General features: G+C 43.5%; 1 protein-coding gene across 7 annotated transcripts in view; it reads left to right on the forward strand.

Annotated features, from left to right (window-relative positions):
• LOC140471293 (tensin-2-like) overlaps positions 1 to 23,580 on the forward strand; it is a 283,909-nt gene extending 260,329 nt beyond the window's left edge. For 6 of the 7 annotated variants that reach the window (XM_072567283.1, XM_072567286.1, XM_072567284.1 and 3 more), the window contains 10 exons: positions 4,092 to 4,897; positions 5,677 to 5,763; positions 8,987 to 9,118; positions 10,188 to 10,280; positions 11,046 to 11,123; positions 14,231 to 14,308; positions 15,286 to 15,454; positions 17,046 to 17,114; positions 18,022 to 18,051; positions 18,817 to 23,580. In XM_072567283.1, the coding sequence (XP_072423384.1) occupies positions 4,092 to 4,897; positions 5,677 to 5,763; positions 8,987 to 9,118; positions 10,188 to 10,280; positions 11,046 to 11,123; positions 14,231 to 14,308; positions 15,286 to 15,454; positions 17,046 to 17,114; positions 18,022 to 18,051; positions 18,817 to 18,958 (1,684 nt within the window). In that variant the 3' untranslated portion in view covers positions 18,959 to 23,580. The remainder of the gene's footprint in view (positions 1 to 4,091; positions 4,898 to 5,676; positions 5,764 to 8,986; positions 9,119 to 10,187; positions 10,281 to 11,045; positions 11,124 to 14,230; positions 14,309 to 15,285; positions 15,455 to 17,045; positions 17,115 to 18,021; positions 18,052 to 18,816) is intronic. The other variant, XM_072567285.1, reaches the window with a different exon arrangement.
• Positions 23,581 to 24,111: the final 531 nt, after the last annotated feature.

Consider the following 24,111-nt stretch of genomic DNA (forward strand, 5'->3'; position numbering starts at 1 on the left):
CTGCCCTTTAACTGCTCACCGACCTTCCCTTTTATTCTTCTTTCCACCCTCCCTCTTTTTCACTTCCTCAAATCCTGTCACAACCTGTAACTTTTCCCAGTTCTGATGAAGGGCCATGGATCCGAAATGTTAACTTAGTTTCTCTCTCCACAGCTGCTGCCCGACCTGCTGAATTTATCCATCATTTTCTGTCTTTATCTTGAGTTTAATCCACAGTGTTTTATTTTAGTACAAAATGCCTCTGAAACTGGATGTCGGATGCTCGCTGAGCTGCAAGGTTTGTTTTCAGATGTTTCATCGCTATACTAGGTAACATTATCAGTGGGCCTCCAGATGAAGCACTCATGGTATGGCCCGCTTTCTATTTGTGCATTTGGGTTTCCTTGGATTGGTGATGCCATTTCTTATGGTGGCATCATTTCCCATGGTGATGTCGTTTCCTGTTCTTTTTCTCAGGGGGCGGTAAATGGGATCCAAGTCAATGTGTTTGTTGATAAAGTTCCGGTTGGAATGCCATCCTTCTAGGAATTCTCGATCATGTCTCTGTGTGGCTTGTCCTAGGATGGATGTGTTGTCCCAGTTAAGGTGGTGTCCTTCCTCATCCGTATGTAAGGATACTAGTGAGAGTGGGTCATGTCGTTTTGTGGCTAGTTGGTGTTCATGTATCCTGGTGGCTAGTTTTCTGCCTGTCCAGTGTAGTGTTTGTTGCAGTTCCTGCACGGTATTTTGTAAATGACATTAGTTTTGCTTGTTGTCTGTATAGGGTCTTTCAAGTTCATTAGCTGCTGTCTTCGTGTGTTGGTGGGTTTGTGGGCTACCATGATGCCACGGGGTCTGAGTAGTCTGGCAGTCATTTCCGAGATGTCTTTGATGTAGAGAGACTGGCTAGGGTTTCAGGATGTGTTTTGTCTGCTTGTTTGGGTTTTTTGCTCAGAATTTACAAAATACCTTGCGAGGACTGTAACAAACACTACATTGGACAAACGGGCAGAAAACTAGCCACCAGGATACATGAACACCAATTAGCCACAAAAAGACATGTCCCACTCTCACTAGTATCCTTACATACAGATGAGGAAGGACACCACTTTGACTGGGACAACACATCCATCCTAGGACAAGCCAAACAGAGACATGCACGAGAACCCCTAGAAGCATGGCATTCCAACCGGAATTCTATCAACAAACACATTGAATTGGATCCCATTTACCACCCCCTGCGAGAAAGAACTGGAAATGACATCGCCACAGGAAATGACATCACCAACCCAAGGAAACGTAAATACACAAATAGAAAGTGGGCCATGTCACCAGTGCTTCATCCAGAGGCTCACTGATGATGTTACCTAGTATGGTGATGAAACTTCTGAAACCAAACCCTCCAGCTCAGTGAGCAAACCTACATCCAGAACCTCAACCTGAGCTACAAATCTTCTCAAAACTCGCTAATGCCTCTGGATGGCTGGAAAACCTTTCATTTTAAATCCAGTTGTCAGCAGGTTTAGTGAGAGTGTTTCATCTGGTTGAAACCTGAGCATTTAGTCAGTGTGTACACATCAAGCTGACTGACAATTCGAAACACAGCACACAATTGCAACAGAATTTATAGCAGCGCATTGAAGAAATAAAATTAAATCAAAAGCAGAATTTTTTTTTGTAAATTTGGGCTGCTTCAGGAGTTTATTGGAATGAAATAATGTATCCTGAGCTTCTGAGTTGTCACATTCTGTCAGTTAAGATAACACACAGCTGAACCTTGCAAGCTCAATCTCACAGCTCATCATCAAGAATAGATTGAAAGTTGTTATGTTCAACTGCTTCCTCCTCTCACTGCATCTGCATTTCATTTGCACCACAGCGGTGCTCAGAAACTGGAATGGCTGCTGCAGACTGCAGGAATTAAGCAGTTAATGACAAGTTGCTCAAACTCCCACCATTAACTGTTAACTTATTTCACAAAACCAAATCATCCTGCAATTGGATCCTGACCCATCTCCACGTGGCACCCCATCGTGTGTGTGTGTGTGTATACGCACGCGCGCATGTTTCTCTCTTCCTCTGCATTTTCCACTTTGCTTGTCTGCCTCTATGTCTTCTGATTAGCTCCTGATGTGATTACGTGTGACCTGATAATGCATAAAATGTCATTAAACTGGCAACGAAGATATATTTCAAGGGAACAGGTCACGTATAGTAAACAACATTAAAATGAAATAATGTTAATCAGAATGATATACGATGCTGGTACAATTACAGCATTTAAAACTAATCTGGATGGATACATGAATAGGAAGGGTTTAGAGGGACATCAGCCAAATGCTGGAAAATGGGACTGAAGTAATTTAGGATATCTGGTCGACATGGATAATTTGGACCGAAGGGTCTGTTTCCGTGCTGTACATTTCTATGATTCTGTGATGTGGAATATCTGTACTCTCTCACATATCACATATACACACACATAAACATTCACAAACACACATCAATGTGCTGTCACACTGGCTGACACATATGCGCTCACACTCAGACTCTCTTTCTCCTCTTTTAAAGACGTGGATCTGACATGGGAGTCGCTGAGGGAATGGTCTTTCCGGAATGCAGATGAGGTGGGGAGGGAAATATATCTCTGGTGGTGGGGTCCATTTGTAGATGGTGGAAATGGCAGAGGATGGTGCGATGTATACGGAGGTTGGTGGGGTGGAAGGTGAGGACCGGGGGGGTTCTGTCCTTTTTGCAGTTGGAGGGGTGGGATTTGAGGGCAGAGGTGCGGGAAGTGGATGAGATGCGCTGGAGGGCATCATCAACAACGTGGGAGGGGAAATTGTGGTCTTTAATAAAGGAGGCCATCTGGTGTGCCTCCATCTGTGAACGCAGGAGGACCAGTTCCACCACAGAACACACCAGATGGCTTCCTTCTTTAAAGACTGCAATTTCCCCTCCCACATGGTTGATGATGCCCTCCAGTGCATCTCATCCACTTCCCACAGCTCCACCCTCGAACCCCACCCCTCCAACCGCAACAAGGACAGAACCCCCCTTCCACCGCATCGCATCATCCTCCATCATTGCTGTCACCTATAAATGGACCCAACCACCAGAGGTATATTTCCGTCCCCACCCCATCCACTTTACATAAAGACCATTCCCTCCACGACTCCCTTGTCAGGTCCATGCACCCCCCCCCCCCTCCCCTCAACAACAAACCCTCCCCTCCTGGCACCTTCCCTATGCCTACACCTCTCCCCTTACCTCCATCCAAGGCCCCAAAGGAGCCTTCCACACCCATCAAAGTTTCACCTGCACTTCCACACGTCATTTACTGTATCCGTTGCTCCCGATGCGGTCTCCTCTATATTGTGGAGACAGGATGCCTACTCTCAGAGCGCTTCAGAGAAATCTCTGGGACACCTGCAGAAACCAACCCCACCGTTCCGTGGCTGAACACTTCAACTCCCCTCTCACTCCACCAAGGACATGCAGGTCCTGGGCCTTCTCCATCATCACTCCCTCACCACCCAACGCCTGGAGGAAGAACACCTCATCTTTTGCCTCAGAACCCTTCAACCCCATTGTATCAAAATGAACTTCACCAGTTTCCTTTGTTCCCCTCCCCCCACCTTATGCCAGTTCCAACCTTCCAGTTCGGCACCATCCTCATGACCTGTCCCACCTGTTCATCTTCCTTCCCACCTATTCGCTCCACCCTCCCCTTTGACCTACCACCATCACCCCTACTTCCATCTACCTACTGCACTCTCAGCTCGCTTCCCCCAGCCCCACCCCCCTCCCATTTATCTCACCACCCCCTTGGCTCACAGCCTCATTCCTGATGAAAGGCTTTTGCCCAAAACGTTGATTCTCTTGCTCCTCAGATGCTGTTTGATCTGCTGTGCTCTTCCAGCACCACACTCTCGACTCTAATCTCCAACATCTGCAGTCCTCACTTTCACCCTTTGTTCAAGAAGATGGCTCACCTTGCTTTCTCAAGGGCAATAAGTGCTAGCGATGCCCATATCCCATGAATGAATAAAAACTGAGTATTTTTTAAAAGTATTTTTTCATGTTTGTTATATGTCTGAAATCATCAACAGCATTGGGACAGTGGAGGGTGGACATGCAACACCAGTCCAACCATCGATGGTTCCTGACCCACAATGTACAACTCCACCTGGGACAGAAGCAAACCCTCAACCCCCTGTCTCTCCTGGGTCGGGGAAAAGTGGCTTGTCTGTCAGTTGTCATAGAAACGAAAGCTCTAGAAGTCCAGGAGACCATCCGTCGAGCAGCCAGCAAGCGACTGGCATGGAGACCAGTGCAGCTCCAGTTAGCCCTGGGAACTTGCACCAGGCAGTCACTGTCAATACTCAGTTAAATGTAAACCAAAGTAAAAGGCTAGACAGCCCCAATGGACTTTCCTCAACCTGCAGCCTAGTGTTCAAGGGTCATCCAGTCGAGAGCTTCTCTGATCATTATGTCGCCAACACGCCTGGGAGTTCACCCTTTGTCAGACATCCAGTGAACAGTGCCCTAAGTGTCCCATGTTTTATGAACCCCTCAGTGCAGCATCCGGTGTTGCTCCCAGATATGGTTGTTCCTCAGTCCTGTCAAGGGAGCCCGGATTCACAAGCCCCTCCGACTCCTGCCTTCCCAATTTCCACACCCTACTATACTCCCTTGTCGCCTGTCGAAGTGTTCACCTACCAATCGGGAAGCCCAGGAGGCCTCCAGCAGCCACCATTGCCAGAGAAACAACGCCAATCCTCCAGCCAAGGAATGAGCAACGGAAGGTCGTTCTCTCCAACGCTAAGAGGTCTTCATCATACTCCCGCTGAAAATGCCTCACACCATGTGACCTTCTCGCCCACCACTTTGGACTTTTCAATGTCATCATTGACAGGTAAGCTATCGTATTGTGTGGCAACAGCATTGGCACTCTGGTATCCCACTGGTTCCCTCAAAGAGATTACCCAAATAATGTTCTCATTGGTTGGGAGCACCAAAATGCCAAGGGCCATGAACCTTGAAGGCAATTGGGCATCAGCTGATTGGGACTGGAATTGCAATAACGGAGTGTGTTAACCACCTAAACTTGCTGATCCCTCCCCCCCAATTTACCACACACTGTCCTTTAACCCAGAAAAAGATGAACTATCTGGAAATTCTGGACTGTAAAATCCCTGTTTACAACCTTTCTGGCCTGTTTAACTTTATCATGAGCAAGCAATCTTTTGTACCAGTCATTGTCGAAGTGGTGAACCCAAACATTGATCCCCATTGAGCAACGAACTGGCAGTTGCAAGGTCTACTAAGGGTCCTAGGCCAGACACTCTCCCCACCCCTACCTCAATGACAGGCAGACATTTGTAAAAGTTTCTAACATGGCTCCTTCAATATGGAAATGTTGAAACGCTTTTTCCTCAGGGCAAGGAATTATCCCTTCCTTCTAGGCCACGGAATCTTCCTGTTGGACATTTACTGCTAATTTGTCAAACCAGAGAAGACCCAGCTCACCAAAACCTGCAAATTATAGGAAACCCCTAACTCTTGACCCTGCACATCGCTTGATGATGTCACCTTCCCTCCTTCCTGATGGCCTGAAGACAGTCATTCTAAGCACAAGCAAAATCTAATACCAGTAAACTTTATTTAATAATTTGCCGTCCTTATTCTCTGCAGATGGACATCAGGAAAACCAGATCAGTGCCAAGTTTGTCCAGGATACCTCAAAGTTTTGGTATAAACCGAACATCTCCAGAGACCAAGGTGAACTGCCATGTCTGGATGAAAGGTGTTGTTTATGGTTTAGAGTTGACAGTGAAAAGGAGACTCATCCAAGGACCCTCCCCCTCCACATTCCACCTTGACCCGTATTTCCCCAAGCACTTTAAAATTACCAATATGCCAAATTTCCCTTATTGTTATTTACTCATAATTACTCACATAATGGCATTGAGGATTAGGCTGGAAGCTTCTTGTTCATCCTGTCTCCTGTTCTGAAGCAATCGTGCAGCTGCAGTAAAAAGTGGGTTTGTGTGCATTCTAGGGGCATAAAGCAGACACAGTAAGGGTCCATTTCAGTGCCCCCAAAAGGTGCCTGAAAGATGTCAAAACCTCTATTGGATAGACCCACTTTCAGATGCCCCTGGCGATAGATTGAAACAGGTGTTAAGCCCCATAAATTAGTAGTGAGGCACCCAACAGCAAAATGTTGTTTTTAAAGAAAAATTATCAAAAACAGTTCAGCCACAAAGCTGGAGTTCTTACTTCTGGGGTTCTTGTCAGTCTCTTTCACATCGTCCCCTCCCCCTTGCTTATCTCAGGACCACATCTGGTAAGGCAAGCAGCCAAACATTCCCCTTAAACTGGGGAGGGTTGCTGATATTAAAAAAAAAGACCAAATAATGTAAATGAAGGTTAATCCCAGATCTCTTGATTCAGGCCCCTTCTTCATGGGCAGCATTTTGAGGTTTTTGTTTATCTGTGCTCGCAAGCAGCTGCTTAGCCAATGCAGCAGCTTCAGATAGCCTGTTGGATCATCAGGCAGCTCTAAACATACTTCAGCCATAACTTCCTGTTGTCGTGACACCAGGGTCCTTTTTCAAAAATAGCCTTGTGGGAACAGACCATTTAGTGTGTCCCCCTGCCTGAGAAGGCAACAAGGCATTCTGGACACAGTGCCATAGACAACAACACAATGAAATCATGTTATTGCTTAACTCATTAACCAGATCGGAAATAGGGTGGTTGCCAGGGGCGGGGCAGTGATCTGCAGAAAGCTCCCCAATTGTTAATTTGCCTCTAAACTGTGCCACGGCCTTCCTTACCTCTCTCTGTTTACTCGTTGCATTTATATAAATAGTTAGGTTTCCTTAGAAATCATTTTTCTTTGGTCGCATAGGTGTTTCAAAATGTCTTCAACAGTGTTACCAGGGCTCATGGGTTAACTATGAGGAGAGATTACACAGTTTAGAGTGAATTCTCTGGAAATTGGAAGGTTTGGAGCTAATTTGATCCAAGTATTCAAGACGCTAAGGGGAACAGGCTGTTCAGAGAAAAAGCTTCCGTCATCCTTTTTTCATAAGTAAGATTTTGTATTATATGTGCAACAAAAGAATTTGACAAATCGATATTCACATTATCAAAGGTACAAAGTGGATTTTGTGTGTAAGATTCCATGAGTAATGCTGAAGCTCCATTGAAATAAATTGCAGCTACAAATTATTCAGAGTGTACCTTTTAAAGTAACTTCTATCTTATAGGTTTATTTGCCTGTGTTTCAAACCATAGGCGTTGAAGAAGTCATACCAGACTTGAAACATTCGCTGTTTCTTCATAGATGTTGCAGACCTGCTGAGTTTCTTCAGCATTATAGAATCCCTAGCGCATAGAAATATACCATTCAACCCATCAAGTCCACACCAACCCTATGAAGAGCACCCCATCCAGACCCATCCCCTGTAACTCTGCATTTTCCTAATTCACCTAGCTTGCACATCCCTGGACACTATGGGCATCTTAACATGACCAATCCACCTAACCTGCACATCTTTGGACTGGGAGAGGAAACAGAAGCACCCAGAGGAAACATGTGCAGACACAGAGAGAATTCCACACAAATAGTTGCCCAAGGCTGGAATCGAACCCAGTCTGACTCCACTTGACAAAGTAGCAACACTCATAAAGCTCGTGATTTCAAATAAACCTGTTGAACTGTAACCTGGTGTCATGTGACATCTGACTTTGTCCACCCCAGTCCAACACTGGCACCTTCACATTCTGTGTTTGCTTCAGATATCCAGCATCCACAGTATTTTGTTCTCATTGAAAATGTAGAGATCTTGTGCAGTGCTATCTATTTCCAATAATTACAACATTCTTTACATATGGATTTTGATACTTGCACGGGGCATGGAACATATTTTTTAATGAGTAAGCCATTAAGTATCTTCAGGTTATAAATAACATTTGGTGATGCTGGTAAACATTCTTAGCCCGTTAATTTAACATTCCTATGGGTGCGATTTTATGGCTATATTACGTGATTTAAAATAACTGTTAACTATTTTCTAAATGGGGAAAGGCTTCAGAAACCTGAAGGACAAAGGGACTTTGGAGTCCTGGTTCAGGATTCTCTTAAAGTTAATTTGTAGGTTCATTTGGCAGTTAGGAAGGCCAATGCAAAGTTAGCATTCATTTCAAGAGGCTGGAATACAAGAGCAGAGATGTACTGCTGAAGCTGTATAGGCCTGTAGTCAGACTGCATTGGAATATTGTAGGCATTACAAAAAAACTGCATATCTAGGGAAGCATTTGCTGGCATTGGAGGGGGGTCCAGAGGAGGTTTACAAGAATGATCCTGGGGATGAAGGGCTGTGGAATTCATTGCTGTCATGTCATTGAGTGTATTTAAAACAGAGAGAGATCAGTTCTTGATTAATAAGGGGATCAAGGGTTACAGGAGAAGGCAAGAGAACGGGGTGGAGAAACATATCAGCCATGATTGAATAGTGGAGCAGATTTGATGGGCTGAATGGCCTAATTCTGATCCTGTATCTTATGAGCGTACGCTCAAGTAAAGGACCATATTTTCACACATTGGAGCCAGATCTTTCACGAATGAAATTAGAAAACATGTCTATGCACAGAGGGTGATAAAAATGTGAAACTTACTTTCACAAATGGCAATTGATGCTCAATAAGTGGTAAATGTTATATCTAAAATTAGTAAATTTTGTTAGACAAAGGTTATGAGCAAAAGGTGAGGATATGGAATTAGGTCCCAGATCTTACTGAATGGCAAAGCAGGCTGGAGAGGGCTCCTCCTGTTCCTTTGTTCCGGATAATCTTGAAAGAGTGGATTGGAGTTTAATGGGAGGAAGCTTTGTGACTGCTCATTTTTCTGATCTGAGCAAATCGCTCATGCAGGCCATTCGCAGCAGTAATTCAGAATTGTAAAATCCTGTTATCCAATATCTCACATTCGCAGCTATCGCCCTCTTGAAAGATCGCGAGCCAGGCTCCTTTCTCATTCGAGACAGCAATTCATTCCAGGGAGCTTATGGCCTTGCCCTCAAAGTGGTGACACCTCCAGCTAACCTCAGCTCACACAGCACGAAAGGTATGTTTCAGATATCCAGCCCTGTGTTTAACTGTGAACGTTTCAGGGGAACTTTGACTGCAGTTCTATCCCAGCTTGCAGCGGGTCATTGCAGAATTGATCCCAGTGTGTGGCTCCAAATCAATGTTTACCCCCTCAAGCCCTTCCTCTCTCTCCCATCACTTCCTGAACAAGGATGTGGACAATTCTGCCAAATCTATTCCCTGTTCCATTGTTTAAATGAAGAATGTGCCAGCAACTGCTGCTTGACAGGCTGGCCCACTTTTAATTGGCATCAGAACATACAGGGTGATGGAAATGGAGACAATAAATGATTTCGAAAAGAGGTTGGATGGGCAATTGAGAAAAATAAACTCACAGGGGTAGAGCGGGAGAGTGGGACAAACGGGTTTGCAGGATGCAGAATGGGGGGGGGGGGGGGGGTCGCTGGGCTGAAGGACCTTCCCTGTGCAGTCTTGCCACTCTTACTGTAACTGCAAGCACCACCCATCAACCTGCAAGTGAGACCGATAGAATTGAGGGGGCTTCAGGGGATGAAATGGGATTTCACTTATCAGGCAAATGGGGAAGACTCGATCTGACTCCTTGGTCACAGAGCAGTCTAAGGAAGAGGAGTCACTTTGCTCTCCTGGGGCTGTTCACTTGCAGTCAGCACTGGCACCTCCACATCATCGGAGTCTTGTCCCTGGGCAAGACTGGAGAGATTCTGAAGAGTCATACTGGACTCAAAACATTCACTCTGTTTCTCTCTTCGCAGAAGCTACCAGGCATGCCGAGTCTCTCCAGCATTCTCTGTATTTATTTCAGATTTCCGGCATCTGCAGGATTTTACTTTTAGTCAAGGGATTGTTGTCCTGGCCAGTCTTGCTCTGACCCACTACCCGCTCTGGGTTTTCCACTGTTAGTAACTGGAATATACAAGGCAGCTCATTTATGGTGGTGAGGGCCTTGCGAGCTGGGGAGCAAAGGGATCCGGAGAAGGCTAGGCTTGGATGGACTGAGCTGGGTATCGTACGCATCGTTTTTTTTGGCACAGTGCTGTCCTAATTTCTGCAAATTGTCCCTGCAGGTGATCCCAATGAGCTGCTGGTCAGACATTTCCTCATCGAGACAGGCCCAAAAGGGGTGAAGATCAAGGGTTGCCAGAATGAGCCTCACTTTGGTAAGATGCTGGATGCTGCTGGAGAGAGCATCTTCGAGAGTCTCAATGTGCTGGATCGATTCATTGTCCACAGCTTCAATAACTAGGAACATTGGACGTTGGGAGCCGCCCAACGTCAAGCAAAGAACTCATTTTTTTAAAACAAACCACTCAGTCACTAAAACACCACATGACAAAACAAAGTCAGACCGCTCAGAAAAATCTCCCATTTCAGCAGCCACAGATTGATGTGCTCCTTCACTTCCAACCTCTTGAGCATTGCCGACTTTAGTCACTGCACCATTGGTCATACCTTCAGTTACTGACATGACCAAATGACTTATCACAGATCAAATGGTATTGTATTACACAGAAAAGCAGAGAACAAGACCATTCAGCCCATCAGTTTTGTGCTGATATTTCTGTTCCACACAAATTCCCTTCCATTTCTCTTCATCTAGCTCTTTCCTTCTAACCCTGCCTCCCTGGTGTTTCATCACCTTTCTCCCTTAAATGCATCTATATTATTTGTCTCAACCACTTCCTGTGGTCGCAACATCCACATGCTCACACTCTGTGGGTAAAGATGTTGCTCCTGAATTTTCTGTTGGAGTGATCTGTGACTTTCTGGTATTTACAACTCCTAGTGCTGTTCTTTGGATTGTTTTACTGTGTATTAAGCTGCTATATAAATGAAGAGTTTTTTTTTAGAAAGTGACCCTTCAGATACTTTTGCAAAGTGATTCCTTGGGATTGAAAACTAACTGGCTTTTGTGTTTGATGCAGGTAGTCTATCAGCCCTGGTTTATCAGCACTCCATCACACCCATCTCCCTGCCCTACAAGCTAAAGATTCCAGACAAAGGTAACACACCCTCTGAACCTAAAAGATAGCAGTCTTCTTGGAAAGTATTGGGAATGGGAAGAGATGGGGGTCAGGGCGAGATAAACCTAAATACTTACAGAATATTTGGGGAGAATCAACCTTGAGTGCTTTCAAGACACAGGTTAAAGATCACACGTACCACTGTCACCTGTTGAGGGAGGGATGAAGCTGTGCCTTCATTGAACAAGGGAAGTTTTCCACCTGAATCCACAATGTCTTGTAAAGCCTCAGAATGCATGAAATGTGAAGAATTGCTTTCTTGGGGTGTGAGAGAATTGCCCAACGAGGAATGAATAGATGAGTATTCTTTGGAGATTTTGAAAAATGAGAGGTAATCTCATAGCAGGGTAACGGCTCAGCCATTTTGGATTCAAATGGGAGAAATTTCTTAATCAGTCATAGAGTTATAAAGCACAGAAACAGACAGTTCGGTCCAACTCATCCATGCTGACCAGATATCCTCAATAAATCTAGTCCCATTTGCCAGCACTTGGCCCATATACCTCTAAACCCTTCCTATTAATACACCAGTACATCCAGATGCCTTTTAAATGTTGCAATTGTACCACCCTCCACCACTTCCTCTGGCAGCTCATTCCATATACTCACTACCCTCTGCATGAAAAAGTTGCCTGTCAGATCCCTTTTAAGTCTTTCCCCCTCACCTTAAAAGTCACCCCTTAGCCTACGATGCTCCAGGGAAAGAAAGCTCCAGACTGTTCAGCCTCTCCCTATAACTCAAAACCTCCAACCCCAACAAGATTCGTGTAAATCTTTTCAGTACCCTTTCACGTTTAACAATATCTTTCCTATAGCAGGAAGACCAGAATTGTATGCAGTATTCTAAAAGTGGTCTCACCAATATCCTGTACAGCCACAACCTGACATTCCAACTCGTATACTCCATACACTGACCAATAAAAGCAAGTGTACCAAATGCTTCCTTCACCATCCTGTGTACCCATGACACAAATTTCGAGGAACTATGTACTTGTACCCCCAGGGTCATGAATCTTTGAACTTTTGCTATCCCAGAGGGCCATGGAAGCTCAGTTACTGAGTCAGAGAGTCAATCTACCTCAGAAACAGGCCCAATTGATATTCAAGGAGAAAGTGAGGACTGCAGATGCTGGAGATCAGAGCTGAAAATGTGTTGCTGGAAAAGCGCAGCAGGTCAGGCAGCATCCAAGGAACAGGAGAATCGACGTTTCGGGCATAAGCCCTTCTTCAGGAATCAAGGGAACCAAGGTATTGGTTTGGGTGATGCTGGGGTTGATGGTGACAGATAGGAAAGTAGATTCGAGAGCAAGGATCTACTGTAATCTTATTGAATAGTTTAGCAGACTGAAAGGGCTGAATGGCCAACTCCGTTTATTTCCTATTAGCACTGTGAGCTTTGTTGGCCTGGATGAGCATGAAGGAAAGGAAATTCGAGATGGGTTTTCCATCTCACAGTTTTGTCAGAATTCGGTCCCTTTTCCAATGGAATGATTGGTTGGGAATGGTATATTGGAATATTTAATGCTTGTGGTTAGGATTGTGGTTTGCTTTCTAAAGTGTTTATCTGACCGTGGTCTGTGAACTTCTCTAATGCTTTTTATTTTTAATGAAGTGATTGTGATACAAACTCTTACCATCAGAACCAAATTATAAATAATCTGTGATCAATTATTCCTTAAAACATTTGACGTATAAATGTTTCGTATGTTTACTCTTAAATTTTGGGGATTTGTCCACTGTTGGAATAGGGACGGAGTTTGCAATGTTGATTCATGGTGCACTTATTCCCTCTGCTGGACAGCACTTGCCATGGTTTCTGGTTTGGGTTTCTTCCAACTTTTCTTCCATCCGAGAGACACTAACTGTTACTGGGCACTATTCCAGGACCACCTGGGGGCACCACCTTGAATTGGAGCAAAGCACAAATTTTAGCAGTATAATTGTTAATCCCCTTGCACAAATACCTCATCCTTGGCAATAAACAGAATATTAACACAATAGCTCTTGAAGTAACCCTCAGAGCTCTGTTCTTCTCGGCCTTTCCTAACTAATTTGGACACTGATGTCAATAAATTGAGAGAACCAGCTCTCCACCCTTTATCATTTTAAATTCACTTTGTTTGCTTCAAAGCTGCCCTGGCTTCAGTGCTGCCCTCCTGTGTCCATGGCTACCTGACATGACATTTTTGTCTGGCATCATTCTTCAGCTGTCAGGCTAACAATAAGTCATGGAGGCATCACACTAGATCTTGCCATCTGTGTGCCTTCTTGTTATTGGGACCTGTGATCAGTCCTGCAGAGCAGAGCTTCCTGCTCTGAATGGTATAGCTCATCTCTGGCTACTGGAACAGTAACATAGTGATAACATGACTAGATCAATAATCCAGAGACACAATTTCAAATCCCACTGTAGTAACTGAGCAGACTTTAAAACAATTACTAAATCTGGAATGATTAAAGATGGTGAAAATACTCAATTGGTCGAAAATTTCATCCGGTTCATTAATGTCCTTCAGGGAAGGAAATCTGCCATCCTCACTTGGTCTGGTCTACATCTGACTCCAGACCCACTGTGGTTAACTCTCAACTGCCTTCTGAAATGTCAAGAGTGGGTGCAGGAAAAGCACAGCAGGTCAGGCAACATCCGAGGAGCAGGAGAATCGATGTTTTGGGCATAAGCCCTTCATCAGGATTTCTGCCCGAAACATCGATTCTCCTGCTCCTCGGATGTTGCCTGATTTCCAGCGTATGCAGTCCTCACTTTCTCCTGCCTTCTGAAATGGCCTGGCAAGCAACTCAGTTGTACCAAATTGCAAAAAAAAAGGGGGTTTACCTGCACAATACAGACTGCAGCTGTTCAAGGAGGCAGCTCATTACCACCACAAGAGTAATTAGGGATGGGCAATACTCACATCTCAAGAACATGTATATATAAAAAAGGGGCTAATAGCCATGAAAACTCGAGACAACTCAATAAAAATGTTGCGATGTTCCTGCCATTGTTTAATGAGTAGAATTTTCCTAACTGTGAGGGCTGCAGATAGAGGATTTAACTGACAATAATTTGCTGTGCCTTTCCCTTCCAGATCCCATGGATGAAACCCAGGATAATGTTGCCCCTGGCAACACCAGTACTGCTGCAGAGTTGCTCAAACAGGGAGCGGGTGAGGATTCCTGTTGGTACCTGCTCACTGCTGTTTATTAAAAACTATCCTTTCCTCATACAATCGCTAAAGGTGTAATATATGGCATATTAAATTTGACGTGACAAAGTGCACAATAGTTCAGTTTCATTCAAGACACTATGTAATACTCTGTGGAATACTACATTTACAATTAGAGGATGAAATTATACCAAACATTTTATGCCAAATGGGTTCTGCTGCATGCAGCTCAAGGGCTGTACGTGGGATTGGAGGGAGGCGTTAGACAGTGGCCTTGCCTCATTGAACCTTTGTGGTGGCTGCCCCATGCTTTAGTGCATCCCTCAGCATGTTGTGCTGAATGTTGGAATCTGCCAGTTTGCAATACCTAGTCCTGAACAACTGAAAGACCAGCAAGTTTCTGGCAGACCAAAAGGTACCTGCTGTTCTGTTAGGATGAATGAAGAAATGGAACACTGGGCCTAATTCCCTCTCACTCAAAGCCATTCACTTAGGCAGAGTTAAAATTGGGCCTGGTTTTGCACAGGCCTTAATAACAGCCTGCATTGGATTTCCTTCAAAATATTCACAAATAACAACGTGAGGAGAGGATGAACAGAATTCTTTTTTGCAAAGGAAACCAGATGTCGAGAGCAGGACAATGTGAGAGATTGTGGAGAAAGAGCAGGGGACTCAGGATAAATTGGAGCTCTTCCAAAGAGCCAGCACAGACACAGTGGGCTGATTGGCCTCTTTCTGCTTTATATCAGTGGATAAGGATTCTCTCAGCTTTGTTCAATAGAATTACTGAGATATCATTAATGAATAGATTATTGAATCAAAATCGTGGTATTAATTTAGGAAACGGCCATTAATGCCTCATAAGAGCATTACCAGAATCTGCTGGCTTGTATTGAGTAGCTGGTTTGTTTTAATCTGGACTTTGGGCTGGGCTAGTGCACTGTACTGTCTGATGCAGTATTTCTTCTGGCTTTCAGCTTGCAATGTATTGTATATCAATTCGGTGGAGACAGAATCCTTGACTGGGCCACAAGCAGTCGCCAAAGCAACTATGCAGACTTTTGCCATGAAGCCTCGGCCTACCGCCACTGTGGTACACTTCAAAGTTTCAGTCCAGGGCATCACCTTAACAGATAGCCAACGAAAGTAAGTCCACGTTAGTGTTACTCGAACTATAACAACAATAACTCATTTTATATAGCACCTTTAGCATAATAAAACATCCCCAAGGTGCTTTGTAGAAGGCTTATATGACTTTAAGCCACACCATAGAATCATAGAATTCCTACAGTGTGGAAACAGGCCATTTGACCCAACAAGTCCACACCAACCCTCTGAAGAGTATCCCATCCAGACCCATGCCCCTACCCTATTGTGCTATATTTACCCTGACTAATGCACCTAACCTACACATCCCTGAACACTATGGACAATTCAACATGGCCAATTCACCGAACCTGCACATCTTTGGACTGTGGGAGGAAACCCATGCAGACAAGGGGAGAATGTGCAAACTCCACACAGTTGCCCAAGGCTAGAATCGAGCACAGGTCCCTGGCGCTGTGAGGCAGCAGTGCTCACCACTGATCCACCGTGCTACCCAGGAGAAGTGGAGAGGTCAGCTTTAAGGACTGTTTTAAAGGAGGAAAATGCAAGGTAGAGAAGCAAGGAGGGAATACCAAAGCTTGGGATCATAGCTTCCAAAAGCCAGAGGTGGAGCAATTAAAGTTGGGGCTGTTCAAGAAGCCAAACCTAACGGAATTCGGATATCTTGAAGAGTTGTGGAGGCATGGAGGATGGGCCAAATGGCCTCCTCTTGTTCTTATGTTGCTAACATCAGACACTGCATGGGACATCCTGCCCTTGGGAGCTATCAGTGTGTCTGAATGGTCAGTAATTCCATTTCTCCAAGCAATGGCAGCGCTCAGGAGCAGATGCGGCCAGAACTGCAGGAGGCGGCCTGAAGACTGCCCCAAGAAACTCCGGTTCCCCGGGTTTAGAGAGTGGGGAGGAATCCTAGAGCCTGGGAGGGGTGCAGGTTCTGTCAAGTAGCAGAAAAGGAAAGGTGGGATATCATCGTGGTGGGTGGAATCTGTCCCAGTTCACAAAGGGTAACTCCCAAAAGAGGTGCTTCCCCAGTCTTCCTTCCTGCTTTTCTTCAAATAGGTATTTAAAAATCAACCTGCTCACACCTGCCCAAATATCCGCATCAGACATATTTTCTCATATTATGTGTGGTATTAGAACAAGCTCGATTAACGCTTATTTATTTACAAAAAGTGGGTTCCCAACTTTGGTAGCTGCCTGCCCTCTGTATTATGGGGTGGGGTCAAGGGTCAGCGGTAAAGTGCTGATTGGGCACCTGCCTATTTTACCTGCCCTCCCACCAAAAACACACCCAGGTACATGACCAGATCTTCTGTAAATCACAAAACAAGTGAAATTTTGGGGATAGTTGCTGATTTGACAAAAATCTGTCAATTTCCAAATTTTAAAAAAATTGATTGGGAATAACTTTTGAATCCTTGGCCACCTACAAGCTACAAAGTTATTTGAGACAGAGAATGTGAATCTTAAACACAGGCCATTGCTGCAATGTCGGGCCAGTTTTACTGACCTTGTCCATTTGTTCTCTTTGCTGATAAAACTGGATTTCACAAAACAGTTTGAAAAGAAATTCCACTGTCATAAAATTCTTTCCATTTCTAAACATACTTGTTTCTTTTGTGCTCAACAGAATTTTTTTCAGACGCCATTATCCAGTCAACACAGTTACATTCTGTAACCTAGATCCACATGATCGAAGGTATGTTGACCCTAGTTAGGGCAAAGTGAGCTATTATCATGCCGATCTGGGTATTACTGATTTAGAGATTACATGTGACTAAATTTTGCTGGGTTTGTTCTTTGATGTTGGTGTATTATTATCAATCATCCATTCCTTTTCAACTTTGTGCTCATAGGGTATTAGGACTGGAGAAGAATTGTTCCATCCAGCATTCACAGCTAGCCATATATAACCCAACCAAATGCAGAGGAAAGCTCTCTATGCTCTGCCTTGATCTCAAAACTCACAACATTATGACATTTCCAACTACTTCCCACACAGTCATCCTTTGGCTTCTCTGAGGGTGAATGCCAATTTGTGCCAAATTAGGAGCAGCTTTTTGCTGTAGGCCCTATACTCACTGGGAGTACCGCATGCTCGAATATCAACAGCTGTTTGGACAAGAAATCACATTTCAGGCAGACTGAAGAGTTAATGCTCCCCCAGACGCAGTGGATTTTGGCTCTGTGTACCTTCCTGGTAACAGCCTGTAGAGCACAGTCAAGTGACACAGAGCTGCTTGAGAAAAAGCTCACCTAAAAGCGCTGCCTAAGGATTAATCTGATAGAAAAGTTAGGAATGAACAGTTAGACATTAACCCCCTCCATGTTAACAGTTTGACATCTTGTAGGGGATTGTAGCATCAGAATTATGTATTTGACACTGAATTTAACCATGGAATACAAAGATGTTATACGGCTAGATATTGGACTTTTAAAATATCTGGTTCTATAATATAAAAACAATTTGCGCAGTAGTGTTCACTTTTTTTTCGAAATGTAAACTTAGAAAAAATAAGTTCCCCACCTCTAACCTGAATTCTTCAGTGCTGTAGCTGCCTTTGTTCTCGTTCACACCCTACCACATTGCATCTCTTCTTTTCCAGGTGGACCAACGCAGATGGTACAACATCAAAGTAAGTGATTCGGGAAGTACACAGGGGATCTCAGAGACTGGGACCATGTGTTGGCCCTGACAGCTGTGATCTGTACATCTCAAGATTCTGATTTGGGCCATGTGTTCAGCACTCGGAGGAGGGGAAATCCAATACAGAAAATGATTAAATTCCCCATGGCAACAGAGTTAAGGTCCCAATTACCCAAAGCTACATCCCTGCATTACCAGCTTTGAAGCATCAGTGTAGAAAGTCCCTGTACAGATGTTCAACTGAAATCTGATCAAACCACTTCACTTGCAAAATTATTTTTGAACTGACAATTTTCACAAAGCTATCTTGTGTTACCCTGCAGACTAAAACCTCATCAGTGTTGTGCCCTCAATGTCTTCTGTAAGATGTGATTTCCAGCCCTGAACTTATATGCAGGATATAGATTGTGAAACCTATCCCTTATCGTCAGTTAAGGAAGAAGTTTAAGAAATGTTTGATTGGATTTTCAAAGTGTCATGGGATTGGGTGCACGTAGCATCAGAAAATTGACGTATGCACATCCTCTCAGGATCCCAATGCTGCTGGGACGCTTGTGAATTTTGAAAGGGCTGGTGGAGGCAGCGAACAGGAAGGCTGCTTGCTGCCAAATAATGGCTACTTAAGCTCCTAAAGGAGCTTCTTAAGGAATGTTTCTGGAATTGAAATTTTCAAAATTTTTTCTGTCCGGCCTGAAATCCAAATTGAACCTAGTTTCTAACCCTTCTCTCACTTCCTTCTTTCTCTCTCTTCCAGAATGTTTGGTTTTGTGGCAAAGAAGCAGGGCAGCACGTTGGACAATGTCTGCCATCTTTTTGCTGAGCTCGACCCAGAACAGCCTGCATCAGCCATTGTGAATTTCATCACCAAGGTCATGCTGGGGCCCCAGAAGAGATGAAGCCTCGATTCAGAGAGAAGCCAAGGGAACGAGCTGGTAAAGAAAGATGGATGGCTACTTCTGTCTCACCACCGCTATCAGACATGAAAGGAATGAGCTTCCTTTGCATCAAAACATTTTTTAAAACACAAAAGAAAATATCTTTCTCTGTTTCAGTTCAGCCAGACCTTGCTGTAGCTTCTATCTAAATATTCCGATGACAGGAGATTTCATTAATATCAGTTGAGAGTTGATTGCTCTAGGGTCAGGAAGGGACAGCTAAGAAGGGCTTGACCTCATTGTAATCATATTTTCCCTCAGAAACCATCAAGCCTTCAGAAACAATGACAAGTCACCGCAAGATATGTTTCAGTGGTGGGAATGCTGCGGTTTGGTGGAGGCTTTTTCAGGTCTATGTTAAAGCTTGGTCACTGACTGATGCCTGTGAACATTATAAAGTGTGGGAAATGGAGCTAGGAGCTGACAGTGAGAAAGGGTGTTTTCAGGCGATTAAAGGATAGTGGGTGACTCTTATTAGGCATCAATATATTCAGGTTTGTGAAATCAGGGGTACGCTATTATAGATACAGCAGATTCAAAAAGACAGTAAATTCTATACTGGCAGATCATTGGGATTGTCCTCCAAGTGTACATTGACAGGCTCCCAGTTTACAACACATACAGTCCTCTCAGTCTAATGTCAATATCAGCCCCACGCTGGTCTAACAGTGAGATCACCCAAGGCAAGATGTCAAAAAGAGTATGAGCTCGAGGAGTATGGGATACTAAACTCCAACAAACCCAGTCAGACCCAGGGATCAGGCCTCTGTGCTGAGTTCACCTGAGGAGTTGGGTGAGGAGGGTATATGGGTGCAGATAACAACAGGCTCAGGTGAAATACTGCCCCACACCTAAACGGTGTGTGTGAACATTTGCTGTCTGGAATATACACATGATAAATGGACACTTAGACAAGTAAGGTGTAGCATCTCCCCAATCATGCCTTCCAACTTAACCTTAGAGCAAGGGTGACACCCTCATTTCTGAATGTTTTGTTACACTACATGATCTTATCTCTTGAAACATATTCACTGGCCTGTTCTGGACTAAACACTGTCACTGATGTTCCAATGCCAACCCAATCCTTTCAGAGTCTGAAGAAGTGAAGTTGCCTGTCCCTCACATCTGTAACTCATCTTCAGAAGATTTCCCACATGTAAGACAGTTGGTTATTCAGGAGTTTCAATTAATTCCCCACAGCAAAACATTATGACTCAGCTCCTTGCTCCTGTTCTGCTCCCTCATCTAGTTTCCATTGAAGAGAAGATGCTAGTTTGGTTCCTTGCCATGCAATCTTCTGCATGTTTTTCAAAAGCAGAATTATCCCATCAGCGAGCGGGTTTTATTTTCTTAACAACAACTTAAAGACTTTTGGACAATAGGCAAAGTTACTTCTTTGCTATACATATCCCAATCAGACAAAGTGTTATTGATAGAAGTGTAACTGTTCCTCTCTCCACAGTTGCTTCCTAATCACTGAGGATTTCTAATATTTTCTCTATTTATATAATCAAACTTGTTCCCTTCATCAGGTCATGCCAATCACATTCTGAATTCCTGAGCACAGTACAAATTAATCACACTCAACCTTAAGTGTGCAAAGATTGAAACAAAATATTTGAATGATCCATGAAATTTAATGTCACACCTTCTAAAAAAAAGTATACACAAACCTTCTGTTCTCCTGGGAAAGCATCTGTTGCACCTATTTGAACAGAAGCATTAAATGCAAAAAACAGCAGAGATGGCCAACACAGCAGCATCTATACCCCAAGAGGACAGACAGAGAGAAAAATATTGTCCAGCTTTAACTGATATCACGTTGATTCCTTGTAGCCAGTTCAATGTGCCCACCACTTACTCCAGTATCATTGGATCTTGGAACTGTGAGGATGTTAGAAAGTGAGGAGATGGAGCCTGATCTTTTCTCATGCAGCAGTTCCTATGTGCCACCCAGTTCCCCCTCCTCAGAGCCAAGTAAATGAACTGAGAGAGTATGAATTAACCTTGGTGAATGAGATTGCAGTGAATCATTTGGACCAAATGAGATATCCTGCAAAAATGCTTTTGAGTGCTCAGTTGCCTTCACAATGGTCATGTGAAGTATTGCAAGGTTGTAGTGTTGAACGGGACTCAGAAAGCTCACAGTGTCGTATATATAATATATTGTATGAGTATGTGTGTAATATATGTATATGAACTTGGTGACAAAATGGAATATTATGAAATCTCAGAATGGAGTTATACTGCCTGACAGATGGTGAGTTAATGCGATAGTTGTTGCTGTGCTTATTTTATTAAATATGTAAATTTATTTGGACAGATAGTTAGATGCCATTTGCAAACACAATAGTTTTGAAGTTTATAACTGTGGTTAGAATTTCTATTGGGGTTGCTGAGAGGAATCTGAATTCACATTCTGTTGTGTCGTGAAGCCATGGGCAGGACACAGGCTTCACAGCAGCTTTAAATCAGACAACCTTTGACATCAAATTATGTCAGACTAATCAAATTATACTGGTAAAATATCTTCTAAGTGTATTTCACAAGGGGGTGTGGGGAAGGGGGTAGAACAAGGGACTGGTCAGAGGTATCACTAAGCTGAAGTCATCTTAGAAACTGCAATGCCTATGACTCAGCCATCAGTAAGTTACTCTCCCAGCCACATTGCCCAAAGCAGCCATGGTTGTGACCGAGAACAAGATTCCACGCCATCTCGGGTTACGAGAGATCAGGAATGTTTGGTTCAGTAAAGAAAAATATATTTTTATGTTCTTAGTCAGATATAGACAAAAGTATTAATCAGAGAAATCTCTATTGCAATGATAAAGTCAGTCCTAAAATGTCAATCTGTCTCTGCCAAATGTGTATATCTAATGATATATTCAACATACAGGTCTCTTTCTGAGAACAGTGATTATCAGTCAACCAGGGGCTTCCCATAGTTTTGCCTGGAGGGAGGAGGAAAGGATGAACAGAATTGTTGTTCATGATGAAGTAAACACAAAGAATTGCAGCTGCTGGAAATCTGAAACAAAACAGAGAATGTTGGAGTAAATCAGTAGGTCTGGCAGCATCTGTGGAGAGAAAAAGGGAGTTAACATTTCAAATCCAGTGACCTAGATGAGTTTCTCCAGCATTGTGGTTTTGTTATTACTGAAGGTCGGGTGAGTTAGGGAATATGTTTTACTGATAATGTGGTTCCACGTTTAACCTAACGTACACAGGTTGAAGCAAACAAAACTTCTGGGGGCAACAGTCTGGTTAAGTGAGGAAGGGACAGACACACACTGGGTGCCTTCACTAGTCAAGGCCTCACCGTGTCACTGGAGTTGGAATGTCCTCGGAGCACCTCTCTCACATATCCATTGTATAAATCAGGGGAGAGATGCAAGTCAGTAGGGAATCAGCTTGTGTTAGAATCCTTGGCATGAGAGGGAAATGCAGCACTCTGAATTGAATGTGTGCAGACAATCTGATTTCAAAGACAGGCAGAGGAAACTGGCACATAGCCACTGGAATCCCAGAGCTGCTTTGCCAATTGCTATCTCTTCTGGACAATAGTACAGGGGCTTAGAGAAAAAAAGAACTATTCTCCCAAAGGGTATGGCCGGTGCTTTCCGAGCAATGTGACGGCCCCTGTGCTGTGTTAGGAGAAGCTGTGTCCAAATCTCAGAGGCTGATCAACACATTAGACAAGGTAGCCGAGGAAGTACAGATTTGAACTGCTTTCATCATATTGTATATGACATATTTTAATCAAAGTCTATAGTTTTATTTGTATAGCTCAGACATTTATGTTACCTGATAATGGAGAATTTATGGAAAAAGCTTTAGTCAAGAACGTATAATATATTATACTTATGCTGTTATTTACTTTTGTATTTTAGTGTTTTATCAATCCAATGCCAGCTAAACAAAGCTCCATGTATTCTTTTGTGTGTATACCACGTGTTCATATTTTCTCTCCAAGTATACTACGTCTCTGAAGAAACTAAAGATCATGCCTTGTCTTCTCACTTTGAATTGGACTCTGAGGGTGCCTTGTTCAAAGCCCTGAAGCTGGTTGGTGGAATGGTCAGCTTGGGTCAAGTCACAAACAGCCCAGGATTTTAATTCTCCATCCTGCACTCAGGGAATTCAGTCCAAACAGATACCAGAGGCCCTAGCACCCCTCATTCAATCAGTTCTCCAACTGATACTGGGGAGCAGGGTCACATCCATTGTTTCACAGTCAGCTAGCCTGCCAATGTTGCCATGAAAAATGTTTTCAGTGGGGTGGTGGTGGGGTGGGGAGTGCTTTGATACTGAAGTGACCATTTGTTTCCCAGATTTTTTACCTCTTATTTCCTAAAATGACAGCATCATGTTTAATAGTGCATGATTGAACTCTTAAGAGAATATTTCTGTTTCGTAGTATCAGCAGTGAGAAAACTGTCACAGCAGTGCCTCCTGCTGGAAGATGTGTGACACGGTTGGAACTTGTCCTAAACATTTCCTGTGCCAATTCAGAGTTTATAAGAATCTTGTGCTGCAATGTGTAACAGAATTTAATTTGTTAATAAAACAGCAGTTGCGAGAAATTCTTTCCAAGGGGCTCATTTGCATTTACCTGAAACAATTTCTTGACACAAGACTCTCGACTGAACCACACAGACAAGGTGGTCTTTTTTGACAACAACAACTTGCATTTCTGGAGTGCCTTTACTGCTGGAAATATGTCCATGGGTGTTTCACAAGAGCATTGTGAAAGAATGGAGGACATATTGCTGGATGTCATAAACAAAGGGAAATAAAACAGAGCAGTTAGGGAACATTAGGAAGGGGGATCATCTGGGAAAGGGTGATCACAAAGTAATAAGATTCGAATGCCAGATAGACAGTACATAAATCACAGTAATACATTGGGGAAAAGTCAACTATATGAGAATGGAGCTTGAAGAAAATAAACTGGAGAAAAATATAGACAGGCAAAATGATTGCACAATAGGGGAGAAAATCGAATGTAAAAACTGAGAAAGTACAGGAGAAATATATTCCACTAAAAAAATTAGAACTGGACAATATTGAGAAACAATGGATAATTAAAGAGGATAAAATGGAATCTAACACAA

This window comes from Chiloscyllium punctatum, chromosome X (assembly GCF_047496795.1).
Source record: "Chiloscyllium punctatum isolate Juve2018m chromosome X, sChiPun1.3, whole genome shotgun sequence".
Taxonomy (NCBI): domain Eukaryota; kingdom Metazoa; phylum Chordata; class Chondrichthyes; order Orectolobiformes; family Hemiscylliidae; genus Chiloscyllium; species Chiloscyllium punctatum.